Genomic DNA, 15045 nt, shown 5'->3' with positions numbered 1-15045 from the left:
TTCCTTCCTTCCTTCCTTCCTTCCTTCCTTTCTTCTTTCTTTTCTTTCTTTTTTTTTGACAGAGTCTTGCTCTGTCGCCCAGGCTGGAGTGCAATGGCACATTCTTGGCTCACTGCAACCTCCGCCTCCCAGGTTCAAGTGATTCTTCTGCCTCAGCCTCCTGAGTAGCTGGGACTATAGGCACATGCCACCACGCCCGGCTAATTTTTTGTATTTTTAATAGAGATGGAGTTTCACCGTGTTAGCCAGGATGGTCTCGATCTCCTGACCTCATGATCTGCCCACCTCGGCCTCCCAAAGTGCTAGGATTACAGGTGTGAGCCACTGTGCCCAGCCCTGAATACCCCCATTTTCTAAGAAAAAGAGAATGAGTTATTGTTGTTTATTATTATTTTTTTCTTTTCTTTTCTCCACTTCCCCCTGCTCCCCACTTTGTACTTAGCCCTTTAGAAATGAAATTATAGCCTCTTACCTCCCTTTCACCAGACACTGCCTACTGGGAAAGCTCGCCTAACCATGTGCTCAGGAGGTTCCAATGAAACCCTCACCCACCAGGAGGTTTCCTGGAGAGATAACAGTCGATTTACAACCCAAAGAGTGCCCATGACGAAACTCTCTCCCACTGTTACAACCTAGTCCTACCCACTAAGGCACCAGCGGTCACCAGCTTGGACACTCAGTAGATAAGGTGCCAGAGCAAGTTATGTGAACCCTCACCTGTTCGCTTCTTCCCTTTCATGACATTCATGCCAAGCCCCTTTTTGAAAGTGCCTGCTTTCTGCCCCAAAATATAAGTGGTACCCTTAAGGCAGAAGCCTGTTCTTCTTCCCCTAAGCTAAGCTTTGGAATGCAGAGTCACTGTCTTTATACCAGACCTGCTCTTGTTCATCGTACTCTGCTAGCAGCCACTGCCTGCATTGGTTGCAGTACGGTAAGTGTAGCTTTCGACTTAACATTCATTTGGAAAACTTGCTGATGAAGGCAAGAGCTGATCACTTTGTGATCTTTGGAGGCTTGGGTGATGTCGCCTGGCACGGTGTGGAGCCAAGGGTCCTGGACATGCTTTAGTTATGTGTTTTCAGTTTCATTTCTAAATAAATGGAGGCTCCTGATGGTATAACGATCAGCTGGAACTGAAAGTTTTAAATAAAAGTTATAACTCACCTAGCCTGGGGAAAAGCCCATCTCGGAAGCCAGGGAGACCCTGATTGGATCTGGGCTTGTTTGAGGCACTTCCTTCTCTCTCTGAGCCACAGGTTCTGTGTCTGTGCTGTAGAAGCCCCCCCCCAGCAGGGCTGTAGGAAGCAGGGCAGGCCTGTGCCCATGCAGTACCCCACCTGGCACCTGCCATGTTGTGGCATGTGATGGTATCAGGTGTGACCAGGCCCTGGGTATAGAGCTTGTATCCATTCTCATGAGAGCTCACAACAAGCTTGTGTCAGAAGCATCATCCCACTGTACAGAAGGAGAAACTGAGGCAGAGAGGTGCAGTCACTTGGCCAAGGTATGGAGCTACGATGCAGCAGAGGCTGGAGTGAACCAGAATCTAGCTCCAACCACTGCACAAAATAAACCATGCTGTTAGTATGATTTTTTTTTCATTTTTATTACTGTTTTGCTTTTTAAATTTTTTGTAGAGGTGGGATCTCACTAGATTGCCCGGTCTCGTTTTGCACTCATGGACTCAAGTGATCCTCTCACCTTGGCCTCCCAAAGTGCTGGGATTACAGGTGTGATATTATCACTTTTATTATTTCACTTAAGCTCCTGCCCCCACCACATCCTCACCATAAAAAAGACAACGAAGATAGGGAAAGGAGAACTGGTCAGCATGATCACCCTTTTCATCTGTAAAACCACAGCTACAGACGGAACTGGGCGATCGTGTGGAATTTCCCCCAGAACCTTATTCCATATCCTCTCTAGGGGAAACCCATAGCTCGCCCTGGGTGTGTGTGGTGTGTTGTGTGCACGTGTGTTCTACCTGATGCTGAAATATGCCTTGAGAGCTGCGGGGTTGGGGGGTGGGGGGCGGTCTCCTGCCCTGTCCATAACTCAAGGGGCTGCTTGTTTGGTATGGGCACCATGATTTAAACTTGTCCACATTTGTCACTCTAGCTAGCTGTAAACAGGAAGCTCAGCTCAGTTGTCTTTTTTTTTTTTTTTTTTTTGCTTTGCTTTGTATGATTTGAAATCCTGGGTATTCCATGAACCTGGAATTGATGCTAAAATGCTAACAGGTTGTGAAATTGTTTTGAATGAGGGTCTTTCCCAGGGCGGGTGGTGGAGGTTCCTCGTTGGAGACCCCATTCTCTGAGATCCAGGGCAGATACCACCCCTGAATGGGACTCCCACAGGGCCACCTGTTTGTCCGGATGATGGTGTGTGGAATTCTGGGCCGAGCCAGCCTGCAGGTGCAGCCTGAGTCTGGCCTGGAGGATACAGAGTGAAAGGCCTGTGGTGGCCCCGAGGTTTCGTCGGTTGGTGGGAATACAGAGCACGGGCCGTAGGAGGTTGGTGTGGTCGAGCGGCCCGGCCCTGTCAGGAAGCACTAGCTGCCAGCCTGGAGAAGACCCACTTCCCTTCTGCCCTTCATGTTAAAGGAACTGTCTTGTTTATGTCTTTTAGTGTACACTTGATGAAAGAGAACACATTCACAAACAGATCTTTCTGCTGTAGAATGCCCACATTAAACCGTGTGATGCATTCACAACACCTCCTTGTAGTGCCATATTACAGAAAGGCTTCCTTGTTTAAAGTATCTAACAAGAAAAGGGAACGAGTGTTGCTGGGGGTGGGGTTGGAGTCAGGTTGGAGCAGGAGCCCCATGTGGTCCAGGCTCCCCCAGAAGAGGATAAACAGCAGCTCTTGGGGTTGGCTGTCATCTTGTTCCCAACCCTTTTCATCTCAGTTCCCTGCGAGAATTTCTTATAAAAATACATCTTGGGCCGGGCGCGGTGGCTTACACCTGCAATCTCAGCAAAGTGGGAGGCCAAGGTGGGTGGATCATGAGGTCAGGAGTTCGAGATCAGCCTGGCCAACATAGTGAAACTCAGTCACTACTAAAAATACAAAAAAATTAGCCGGGTGTGGTGGTGCGCACCTGTAGTCCCAGCTGCTCGGGAGGCTGAGGCAGGAGAATCGCTTGAACCCAGGAGGCAGAGGTTGTGGTGAAATGAGATCCCGCCAGCACACTCCAGCCTGGGCAACAGAGTGAGATTCTGTCTCAAAATACATACATACATACATACATACATACATACATTTTTAAGCCGGGTGCGGTGGTTCACACCTGCAATCCCAGCACTTTGGGAGCCTGAGGCAGGCTGAGGTCAGGAGTTTGAGACCAGCCTGGCCAACATGGTGAAACCCTGTCTCTACTAAAAATACAAAAATTAGCTGGGCGTGGTGCGGCACACTCGTATTGCCAGCTACTTGGGAGGCTGAGGCAGGAGAATCGCTTGAACCCGGGAGGCAGAGGTTGTGGTGAGCCGAGATCGCAGCGCTGCACTTCAGCTTAGGGGACAGAGTGAGACTCCATCTCAAAAATAAATAAATAAAAATACATCTTTAGCCATTTATTTTGAATTAGTGGGCAAACAGGATTAAATGTTGTAGATATTGGGATAATCTTTAGCATTCTAATGGAGTTTACGTTTTAAATTGAGTCCCAGTTCCAGAGTAGAAATAGTGTTTTATATCCAGTTCATCCTGTCTTAAAGAATATTTACAGAGATGAGACTCGCTTGCGGTCTCACCTTGATTAATGAAGGGTCTTTGCCTTCATTTTACTTGGGAGTTCTTTCCTTAGGTGTTACAGAGTGTGATGACAGTGAAAAATATTCAAGTATATAAACCTTCTGGATACATGTTCTCAGCTGCATTGCTAGTTTCTTTGGAGACAAAAGTAATTACCTGATTTCCAGTTCTCTAGAGTGTTCTAAGAGAAGGAGCAGAGGAAGCTGTACAAGAAGCTTAATTGAAAAGGAAAGTGAAAGGGCACAGTGAGATATGAAGACTCAGGGGCTCTCTTGTTGGTGAACAATTGCAAAATTTGGAGTAACTGTGCCTGGAATGTTTTGGCCCCAAGTCTAAACAAAGGAATAGTTTCCAGATAAGCGCTATTTGCATAGGTATGTAACTACATGAGGTCAAGGTGTTGAGGCTGGAGAGAGCAGAGAAGGTGAGTGAAGGCCTCCCTGCTCAGCCTGCTCTTCAGCCTTCAGTCTTGCTTTCTTCTCCCCGTGGCGCTTCCAGCTGCTGCCCAGGGCTCCCCCACCCAAACCCTCACCTGCCAACCATGAGTCTCCTCTCCACGTGGAGACCCTGACTTACACCAATAGCCCCCTCTCCAAAAAACACTGTCACTTATGCAGAGAGGAAGTTGTTTATTTGGAAAACAAAGTTCACCCTTCTGTTGCTTGATTTTGAAATGCTTTATGTAAATAATCTTTGCTTGTTTGGGGGGAAAAAAATTCTCAAAAAAATGCAGGTTGGGGGATGGTTGGTTGTTGTCAAGGGAGCTCCCTCCTGCGGATGCAGACCTGGGCTCCGTGGAGTTCTGCCCTGGGGCTGGGGGTTCACTCCTGTCCTCAGAGGAGTTCACTGTCACTGCCGCCGGTGCTAGATAATTGTTCTATTTAACTTTGTAAAATCCTGTACTAATAGCAGACTGTTTCAGAGGGTAACACTTAGGGCCCAGTCTATCAGTTCCCTAGAACTGGGATTCCCCGCAGAGCTCACTTGGAAAGTTAAGAAGAGGCTCTCACAACCATGGCTGATTGCGGGAGGGAGACTCTAGGGTCAAGATCAGGGTCTCTACCCACTCGTGGGTATTTAGGTAGATGTTAACCCTTGACATCTGGCCACTTAGGAAGGCTAATTAGTGAGGAGGAGCTGCTTACCTGTGTCAGGTGATCCTGCCTTCTGCTGTGATGCGAGGAACCCCTCTCAGCCCCTGGGGGCCTTGCCACTGTTGGCATGGGTTGGCAGAATTTAATCCCCATTGTGGATAACACCTTAATACGCTAAAAGAAGATTACTTGTTTTTAAAATCTCCTCTCCATTTTGTCCCTGTCCATTTGGCAAATGGGGCATTATTTGTTAGGGTGACAGAGGCAGGGGCTGGTCCTGGAAGGGGATTTGGTCCTAATGGTTGTCCCTCCAAGTGCAGCAGGAGCAGCATTTTGTTTGGTCATGTAAAAATTTGAGGCAGGTTCAGAATGTTTCTTTCTGCTGGAATGCAATGGCACAATCACGGCTCACTGCAGCCTCAAACCCTTGGGCTCAAGTGATCCTCTCACTTTACCCTTCTGAGTAGCTGGGACTACAGGTGCACACCACCATGCTTGGCGAATTTTTTTTTAAGAGATAGGGTCTTGCTATGTTGCCCAGGCTAGTCTTGAACTCCTGGACTCAAGCAGTCTTCCTGCCTTAGCCTCCCAAAGCACTGAGATTACAGGCATGAGCCACCACACTCAGCTTAGATTGTTTCTTTAATGAACTTTCCTAGCCGGACTCTGAGGGGAGGCCAAGAAAGGCTTGGTCTGCACTCCAGGTTTTATTGAGAGGGTCGGGAAGCCCTAGGGCTGGGGAAGACACGCCAGGGTGTCACTATGAAAAGATGTCACACATTCTGTCCTAGAGTAGAATGTAGAGATTATACTACTTCAGTGATGGGGCTTGAGTGATTACTTATGAGCTTTGGAGTCCTGCATTCTAGAAGTTTTAAAGTTCTTTTATCTATTTACTTATTTGCTTGCTTTTAATCAAGTGCTTGGTTCTCTATGTATCAGGGAATGGGTGGTGGGAAGCTTTCTGTAGAACTGGATACACGAAGGGAAATGAAATTCATTCTTGCTTGGGTTGAGATGCTAAGTCTGTTTTCTTTTTTTTTTTTTTTTTATCCAAAATGTGTTTATTGAGATGGTTTCCCACTCATCTTGATTCAGAGTGCCTTTAGTGCTGCTTCCTCCTAAAGGAACATCCTTCTGTAAGCCTTGCTTTTCCTCCTGTAGGCTGGCAGAGGACAGTGGAGCAGCCAACACACAAAACTACCGTTTGTGCATGGCTGAAGACCGTGGTGATTTTATAGCATCCTGGGCATTTCACATCCATGAAGTAGGAACTGGGGCTCCGCACCAGGCGTTTCTTCTTGTGTTTCTTCTCCTCTTCTGGGGAGGGATGAAGGAGATCCTTTGCGAGAGGCATGTTCTCGTGTGGGTAGGTCGTCACCGCCGGAAAGCACTAAGTCTGTTTTCTTGGTACAAAGCTGATTCGCTTAGTAGAAAAGGTTCCAAAGGAATCATGCAGTGCTCAGAGTCAGTGTCGGGTTTTTAAATTTATTTTTATTTTTTACTTTAAGCAGTAAAAGGCGTGGGCTGTTGAGACCAAGGACAGGGAATTTTCTCAGTGTCATGCCATTGGTGCGTGTAACTCATCTGGCCACAAAGCATGTTCCTCCAAAAAGGACTATTTATAGATCATTTATTTTTAACGTGAAGAGACGACATTTCTTATACAAACATTTTTTTGTTCTGGCCCTTTGCGAACTCTGGAGATGATGGAAATATGTAATTAACTCATGTGAATCAGTCTTCTGAACATGGCGTTATAAGAACTGCTAGAAAGAATTGTGTGACTTTCTGCCAATGTTGAGAGAAGGCGGGATTTTCTTTTTCTAGCTCTGTGGCATTGAGGTATTTGGTTGTGGACACTGGATGTTGACCCCTGCCAGGGCCTCAATGCCCAGGTTCCGTTTTTGTTCCAGAGTGGAGTGGGCCAGTGGTGGAAAGAGCTGGATCCAGGACTTGGCTGCGGCCAGGAGCCAGCAGATGAGAAAGTATGTCCTAGCCCTGAACTTGGGGGAATAGCAGGCCCCGACCAAGTAATTATTTTGATAATCTTTCCATTTGGTATTTTAGATTCTGATAAATCCACCAGAGAATTAAAGAATTTTCTCTTCCTGTCCAGTGACTCCCTGCAGTGGAGTCAGTGGTTCTTTTGGGAATGAGGAGGTCAGTCTGACTTACCCTTAGCTCCTGATAGCTTTGCTTTTTGGCCAAACACTGGCCACCTACGGAACCCCCTTGTGCCTGCCCTATGGTCCAGCCCAGCGTGCCCCAGCCTCCCCTGCCCTCCTGGCCAGTGCACACCTGGCACCTGGCCTGGTAATTATCCCACACGTGTCTGCTTGACCCTCTGCCCCCGGGAGGGGAGCGGGGAGGGGTCTGACCTCTCATTCTAGATCGGCTTCTGTAGAGGAATCTGTGGCAGAAACTGGATCTCCCTGTGTGCCATGGTAGCTGTGAAAATCACGCCTCTTAATACTGTATGATTTATGATTTATGTCAGGAAGCCACAGTTTGGTTTATTCCTGATGTTATTATCTTTCTCTGACAGGTTCTTGAATGAGCTCATTTTGTAATTCTAGTTTTGGTATGACTGCATAATTTTATAATTGTTTGATACTTTGTATGTTTTCCAATCACTTCCACCTTTTGAAAACCATGATAGTGTCGAAATTATTTAGGTGAAAGCAACCCCTTGTGTTCTGGGTAATGTAAGAAAACTTTTTTTACTTTTTTTTTTTTTTTTTGAAATGGAGTCTCGCTCTGTCGCCCGGGCTGGAGTGCAGTGACCAGATCTCAGCTCACTGCAAGCTCCGCCCCCCGGGTTTACGCCATTCTCCTGCCTCAGCCTCCCGAGTAGCTGGGACCACAGGTGCCTGCCACCTCGCCCGGCTCGTTTTTTGTATTTTTTAGTAGAGACGGGGTTTCACCGTGTTAGCCAGGATGGTCTTGATCTCCTGACCTCGTGATCCGCCCGTCTCGGCCTCCCAAAGTGCTGGGATTACAGGCTTGAGCCACCGCGCCTGGCCAACTTTTTTTACTTTTAACATCTATAACTTGCTTTCTTTTAAGACTCATTTTAGCCAAAAAAGATGGCTAATGGCTTTGACTGTGTATGAATGTGGAAACATTTGGGGAATTAAAAATCAGCTATTGTGGAGACACAGAACAAGATGATATTTAAAGAAAAAGACTTTGTTGGCCGGGCACGGTGGCTCATGCCTGTAATCCCAGCACTTTGGAAGGCTGAGGCGGGCGGATCACGAGGTCAGGAGATCGAGACCATCCTGGCTAACACGATGAAACCCCGTCTCTACTAAAAATACAAAAAATTAGCCAGGAGTGGTGGCACGCACCTGTAATCCCAGCTAATCAGGAGGCTGAGGCAGGAGAATTGCTTGAACTTGGGAGGTTACAGTGAGCTGAGATTACGCCACTGCATTCCAGCCCTGGCGACAGAGTCAAACTCCGTCTCAAAAAAAGGAAAAAAACTGCATTATATGTGGAAGGCGCATGATAACTAGATTTGGTCAAGAGTTTAGATCCTGAGAAAGTCATCAGGAAGCAAATATTTGAAATATTGTTCTAGTTTTCAAATTACTACATTATAGAAAAGATGTTAATCTGAATATTTATCCAACTTTGAAACTCTAAATTTATATCCTTGCTAATGTATAAAGTCCAGATTATTTTGATATAAAGATGCCTAGGCCGGGCGTGGTGGCTCACGCCTGTAATCCCAGCACTTTGGGAGGCTGAGGTGGGTAGGCTGAGGTCAGCAGTTCGAGACCGGCCTAGTCAACATGGTGAAACTTTGTCTCTACTAAAAATACAAAAATTAGCTGACCATGGTGGTATGCACCTGTAATCCCAGCTACTTGGGAGGCTGAGGTGGAAGAATCGCTTGAACCAGGGAGGCGGAGGTTGCAGTGAGCTGAGATTGCTCTACTGCACTTCAGCCTGGGTGACAGAGTAAGACTCTGTCTCAAAACAAAAAAGAAAAGGATGCCTATGGCATCTGAGCGCAGTGGCTCATGCCTGTAATCCCAGCACTTTGGGAGGCCAAGGTGGGAAGATTGCTTGAGCCCAGAAGTTCGAAACCAGCCTTGGTAGACCCCATCTTTACAAAAAAAAATACAAAAATTAAGTGGGTGTGGGGGCACACCCCGGTAGTTCCATGTACTCAGGAGGCTGAGGTGGGAAGATCGCCTGAGCTGGGGAGGTATGAGCCGAGATCGCACCACTGCACTCCAGCCTGGGCGACACAGCAAGACCTTGTCTCAAAAAAAAAAGATGCCTATGTATGCACTGTCCTTTGTTTTGGATACAGTTTTCTCCCTTACCTGTGCCTCCTCCAGGTGGTGGTCTGTCAGGTGGTGGGCCAGGCTATTCAGTTCTTGGTCAGCGAGAAGCCTGCCTCGGATGCTGGATGCCGGCTATACAACGTGCGGCTCTCCCCATTCCATTTACAGGTAAAGATGTGTAGATTTTGCAAGTTATGAGACCTGTCACAGTTCTCAGAAATGTGAAGAGTGAGCATGGTGTGAGTCACGGGGCTGTAACATTCATGTTTTTATTAATTATCATTCGTGTCATAATTTTCAAACTGTAAGCTTCCATACAGGATTGTATATGTAGGAAATGATCATACACACTACACATTACACACACACACTACACACGCACACATACCTTTATAACAAACTCAGGGGTTCACTCTTTCGGGCATTTGAACAAGGCGGGGTGTTGTTGATGGATATGATAAGACAGGTGGCATCTGAGATGAGAAAAGTGGTTCTGGTTCCGAATCTGGCACTGGTTGCAGCTTGGAAACACAGCAGAGCGGCGGCGGTGGGCCATTCCTCTTTTCAGTTTCTGACAAGGTTGATTTAAAAAGAACCCCCCCATTATTATTATTTTTAGAAATCTGGTCTACCATATTCACCTCTGTATCCTTAGCGCTTGGCACACTATAAATACTTAACATGTTTATCAGTTGAATGAGTGAACAAAACTAGATATAAATGACTCAGATAACGGTATACTATTCATTATTAGGTATTATTTTGGGCATTATGATGGACATAAGAAAAAAATGCTCAAATGTGTATTCTCGCTGGAGAAATAAAATCAATAAACATGAAACAATTAAGAAATAAGACATTATTCTGCAGTGATAAGTTGTCAGAAATATATAATATATAGAGAGATGCAAAAAAAAATAGTTCATTTGAAAATATGTACTTGAGCTTGAATTGTTTTGGTGATGAGTTCCTAGGAAGTAATTTCATAATGAAAAAGAGGCACTTTTGTAGTCATCAGCATGTCAAAGAATTCCCAGAGTCAGTTTTGGTCATATCCGGTGATGCTTTTTTTTCTTTTCTCTCTTCCTTTGGCTTCCTTGCATTTCTGCCATTCCGTCTCTACTTTGTCTCATTCTTCCATCCCACCTTTCCGTCCTTCGTGGGGTTCTCGATTCGTTTTCTGCTGGTTTATTGATCAAGCCTGAAGAATGGGTGGTCTTAAAAGCTGAGCAGGTGTGTGAGCCTTGGAATCTGGGAAGAGTATTTTTTTTATTTTATTTTTTATTTATTCGTAGGGTACATTAGTTTACCATCATTCCATGTTTGTAGATAAGTAGCGCTTTTTTTTTTTTTTTTTTTTTTTTTGAGACGGAGTCTCGCTCGTGTCGCCCGGGCTGGAGCAGTGGCCGGATCTCAGCTCACTGCAAGCTCCGCCTCCCGGGTTTACGCCATTCTCCTGCCTCAGCCTCCCGAGTAGCTGGGACTACAGGCGCCCGCCACCTCGCCCATCTAGTTTTTTTTGTATTTTTTAGTAGAGACGGGGTTTCACGGTGTTAGCCAGGATGGTCTCGATCTCCTGACCTCGTGATCCGCCCGTCTCGGCCTCCCAAAGTGCTGGGATTACAGGCTTGAGCCACCGCGCCCGGCCAATAATAGGCTTATAATAATAAAGACATATGTATAATTATACATAGCTCTATAATTTTACATAGAGAGACTTACGGATCTCTAGTAATTAGAGTAAGCCCTGTGACACTTTGCATGCCCAAATCATCAGAGAGCTTGTGCGTCTCTCACATCCGGCCAGATAGTCACCAGAGTTCCTATTTAGCTGGTATTTAAAAATTGCAGTTGTCTGGGCTTGTTTCAAGGGTCACTGCCAGTTCAATGCTCTGTTTCATCTCCCGTGTCCTTGGACTTAGCACCGAATTTGGGGGATGAGCTCAAGTCATGCAGAATTCCCAGTTGCAAGGGAAGATGACATCTCGTATGCTTTTCCTACAAAGGCATAGTTTTAAATAGCCAGCACTCACAAGATTTCCTGGCTACCCAAGTGGCTTTTTTCTGAAATCCACCCTCCCAGTTTCTCAGCCCCGCCCCAGCAGCACCCCCTTTGAGAGAACTGCAAAGATGAAAGGTTGGCACCATGGATTCGTGAGGTGTTCGTGCTCTCCTGCATCCCCCAGATGATTTGGACGATGTGATTAGAAAATAACTTCCAAAGTCTGGGTCATATTTACCCAACATTTGATGCATGTTTTGGAACTGACTGAGTCCAGAGAGGATCACAAACACAAATGAAGAAATGTCATTTCTGACATTGTGTTCATTATATCAAAGCATTCATGCCATTTTAAGCAGCTCACACAGAAGGAACACAGTTGTATCTTTGATCTGTTAACACAGTTAGAAACCGGTATGTGGATTACCTCTGAGCACAGAGGCAGCTGCTAGAGATTGGTGAGTAATTGATGCTGGTGGCAGGAGGCGTTCCCGCTTCTCTGATGTTCCTCCGACCAGAGATGCAAGAGTGGTCTCCCTCGACTCAGCTGTCTGTGTCAAAACAATTAAAGTGCACTTTTCCCCTAGAATTACCTAATTTTTTCCAGAATTACCAGACAAGAAAGGCAGGTTGGAGACGGTTATGAAGTAAAAGTCATCTTTTTTCTCTTACCCTGCTTCTAGCTGAGGTGAGAGTCCATGTACTCAGATAGTCTAAAGTTGTTCTTTCCTTTTGTTTAGGAGCGGGGAAGGGATGGGGATGTGCAAAGGTGAGACTTTTGCTTTGGACGGAACATCTAGCTGAAGAATAAAGGATGCAATAGTAGCTTTCTTATGGCTGTGGGAACAAATGACTGTGAACAGTTTAAAACAGCACAGACTGGTGATGCCATCATAAGGGAGGCCAGGTGTCCGGCCAGGTGCAAATCCAGAAGCTGTCAGGGCTGCCTGCCTTAGTGGCAGTCACAGGGGAGTCTGTTCGTTGCTTTTGGGGTTTTTGGTAGAATTTCATTCCATGGGATTACGGGACTGAGTTCCATTTTCTTGTTGGCTGTCAGTGGAGGGCCATTTCTGGCTCCTTGAGACACCCCATTTTTCAGCTCAGGGTGCCTTCCTGCACTTCCACACCAGCAGGCATGCTTACAGTCCTCACTTCATACGCCCTGGCCCCTCTTCTCCCATGCTCCCCCACTCTTCAGGACTCACGTGCTTCCACTGGGCTCCTCGGAAGGACCCAGGGTCATCTCCCCATCTTGAGGTCCTTCCCCTCTTGCACCTGCCAAGTCTCCTGTGCCCTGTAGGGTCCCACAGTCACAAGTTCCAGGGATTAGGGTGTGGACATCTTTGGGGGCCACTGTTCTGTCTCCCAAATGGACAGGATGGGATGAGGCATCCTTAGAGATTGGAGTCCAGTTAGAGGCTGCTGTGGCGGCCCCGGCAAGAGACAGTAAAGATGCCTTTGTGCTGCACACAATCTTCAGGGCTGTGTGAGTGTGGGGCAGGGGAGCCCACGCCCAGAATTAGAATGAGGTGCCCTGGGCCCTTCTCTCACTCCTCTCTCCTTTATGCCTTGGGGACACTCCCAGAAGAAGAAATGCAAGGCACAGCAAACTATGTTAAATAGACTGCAGGGTTCTGATGACATCTAGTTGTTGGAAACCAATGCTGAGGTTCCTCTTTGAGGGGTAGGTTGAGGCCAGTGAAGGGGCAGGAAGGGAAGGGAGTAAAGGGAGTTTGGGGTCCTCCTCTCCATTTTGAAAGCACATAGTATGCCAAATGGAAAGCTAAGCAGTTTTCTATGAAAATACATGAATAAATGAGCAGGTACGCATATACATACACACACATGCACACTCACGCACACATGCACACACACGCACACACAGGCATACATGCTTACACGCACACTTCCACACACGCTCAAATACACACGCACACTCACATGCACTCACACATGCACACACATGCCCATACACGCACACACGCACATGCACACACACCCACTCACACATGCACACTCACACTCACATGCACATACATGCTCACACATGCACTCACACACATGCACATACCCCCATACACACAATCACATCCACACACGCCCACTTCAGACATGCACACTCATGGCACACATGCACTCACACACAGGCACATACCCCATACACACACATGCACATCCACACATGCCCACTCACACATGCACCACTCCACTCACATGCACACACGCTCATGCACACACATCACACTCACACATGCACACACATGCACACTCATACACGCACATGCACACACTCACATGCACACATGCACACACTTGCATGTCACATGGGCACATGTTCACATATGTGCACACACATGCTCACATGCAGTCACACACATGCACACACATGCTCATACATGCACACATGCTCATACATGCACACACATGCACACGTGTTCACATACACAGTCACATGCACACATGGACATGCACATGCACATTAAGGCTTTGGTGGAAAGAGTAGCCCTCTAATAACTTGTTTTTTAATAGCTGGAGTTCCACATGAAAGAGAAGAGAGAGGACCTCCAGATTAGCTGGTCCTTCATCAGTGTGCCGGAAATGGCGGTTAATATCCAGCCCAAAGCACTGGGGGAGGTCAGTCCGTAAGTTTTTGTGATTCTTCCATTGGCGTGAGAACACATGTGTGTTAGGACAGTCTGTGGCGGGGAACTGAGTGCATGGCTGGTGTTGGTGGCCTCCTTCCCTATCCCCAGCCACCCCTTCTGGGGCTGGCTTGGGCCTGTCTGGATGTGGATGGTCCCTTTGGCTTGGCAGGGCCTGCAGGGGGATGGCTTTGATGGATTGAATGCAGAGCTCCCACCTGAGCTGCACCTGGAGTCACCTGGCCACTTAAAAAAACCCTGAAGCCTTCCCTGCCCCACCCCAGATGCAGGTTTGCTTGCCTGGATGATTTTAGTATATGCAGCCAAGGATAATGGCACTGTAGGTACCCACTGCATGCTCTGCCATATCTGGTGATCAGACACTCTTTCCCGTGGTGAGGGCGCTGCACTTGTAACTTGAGCTGAGTCCGAAGGCTGTTTCCAAGGGCAGGGCCTCTTCTTTCCACAGTTTTTGCAAGGACAGAGCTAAAATCTGAAGGTAATTTCCTTCCTTCCTGCTTTGCATGGTTTTAGTCACCCAAAGACATGAGGTTGAGAGCAGGGAGTGGCCTTGCAAAGTCGATTTGTCAACTTTCTCCTCTTTCACTAGGACCCGGTGGCTGAGACAAGTGCGATGTCTGACACTCTCGAGGACATCTTGAAGCATTTGGTTGGTTCTGCCTCTCCATCAGTGGTTCTGATCATTAAGCCCATGAATGTAAAGGAAGCTCAGGTAAACCCATCTGGGTGCTGTGGCTGCCTCTGAACCCCATCAGGCACCATGGCCCGCCTCTCTTGGAGAATCTGTGTGCATTTCCAGCATTCCTCCACCTCCCATGGTAGAGCCAAGATGGTTCGGGTGCTTGCTGGAGATAATGATGGTGGGTGTGGGATAAAGCCTCGGGTTCGGAGCAGGGGGCTGCAAAGCTTCATAAAGTGGAAGGAGAATCGCTTGCACCCAGAAGGTGGAGGTTGCAGTGAGCTGAGATCGCACCACTGCACTCCAGCCTGGACAACGGAGCAAGACTTCACCTCAAAAAAACAAACAAAACAAAACAAAACAAAACAAAAACCTGACATTTCCCTGTCCATTCAGAGCCCTAGACCTCATCCTTCCAGTACCAAGGTACCTGGGAAAGTAGCCAGTGTTGAGAACATTGCCCCAGAAGCAAGCAGAGCCAGGTGGGTGGGATAGACAGAGATAGTTTAGCCTGGGCCGGTCTGCTGCCCTGGTCCTGCCTGCAACA

General features: G+C 47.2%; 2 protein-coding genes across 3 annotated transcripts in view; one reads left to right on the top strand and one right to left on the bottom strand.

The window, feature by feature from the left end:
- C2CD2 (C2 calcium dependent domain containing 2) overlaps nt 1-15045 on the top strand; it is a 70117-nt gene that overhangs the window by 24199 nt on the left and 30873 nt on the right. For both annotated transcript variants that reach the window (XM_017855196.1, XM_017855195.1), the window contains exons 3-5: nt 9209-9322; nt 13686-13790; nt 14409-14531. In XM_017855196.1, coding sequence (XP_017710685.1) covers nt 9209-9322; nt 13686-13790; nt 14409-14531 — 342 coding nt within the window. The remainder of the gene's footprint in view (nt 1-9208; nt 9323-13685; nt 13791-14408; nt 14532-15045) is intronic.
- Nucleotides 5888-6221, bottom strand: LOC108517335 (40S ribosomal protein S27-like). The gene has a single exon (XM_017855197.1). The coding sequence runs from the start codon at nt 6208-6210 to the stop codon at nt 5959-5961; it is 252 nt and encodes an 83-aa protein (XP_017710686.1). The 5' UTR covers nt 6211-6221; the 3' UTR covers nt 5888-5958.

This window comes from Rhinopithecus bieti, unplaced genomic scaffold (assembly GCF_001698545.2).
Source record: "Rhinopithecus bieti isolate Rb0 unplaced genomic scaffold, ASM169854v2 scaffold_40803, whole genome shotgun sequence".
In the NCBI taxonomy this organism is placed as follows: domain Eukaryota; kingdom Metazoa; phylum Chordata; class Mammalia; order Primates; family Cercopithecidae; genus Rhinopithecus; species Rhinopithecus bieti.
The sequence above is the reverse complement of the archived record's forward strand: the minus strand, read 5'-3'. Positions and strand labels throughout refer to the sequence as shown.

What these genes read in the sequence shown, in the direction of transcription:
- LOC108517335 (XM_017855197.1), bottom strand. Translation starts at nt 6,210, where the DNA reads ATGCCTCTCGCAAAGGATCTCCTTCATCCCTCCCCAGAAGAGGAGAAG.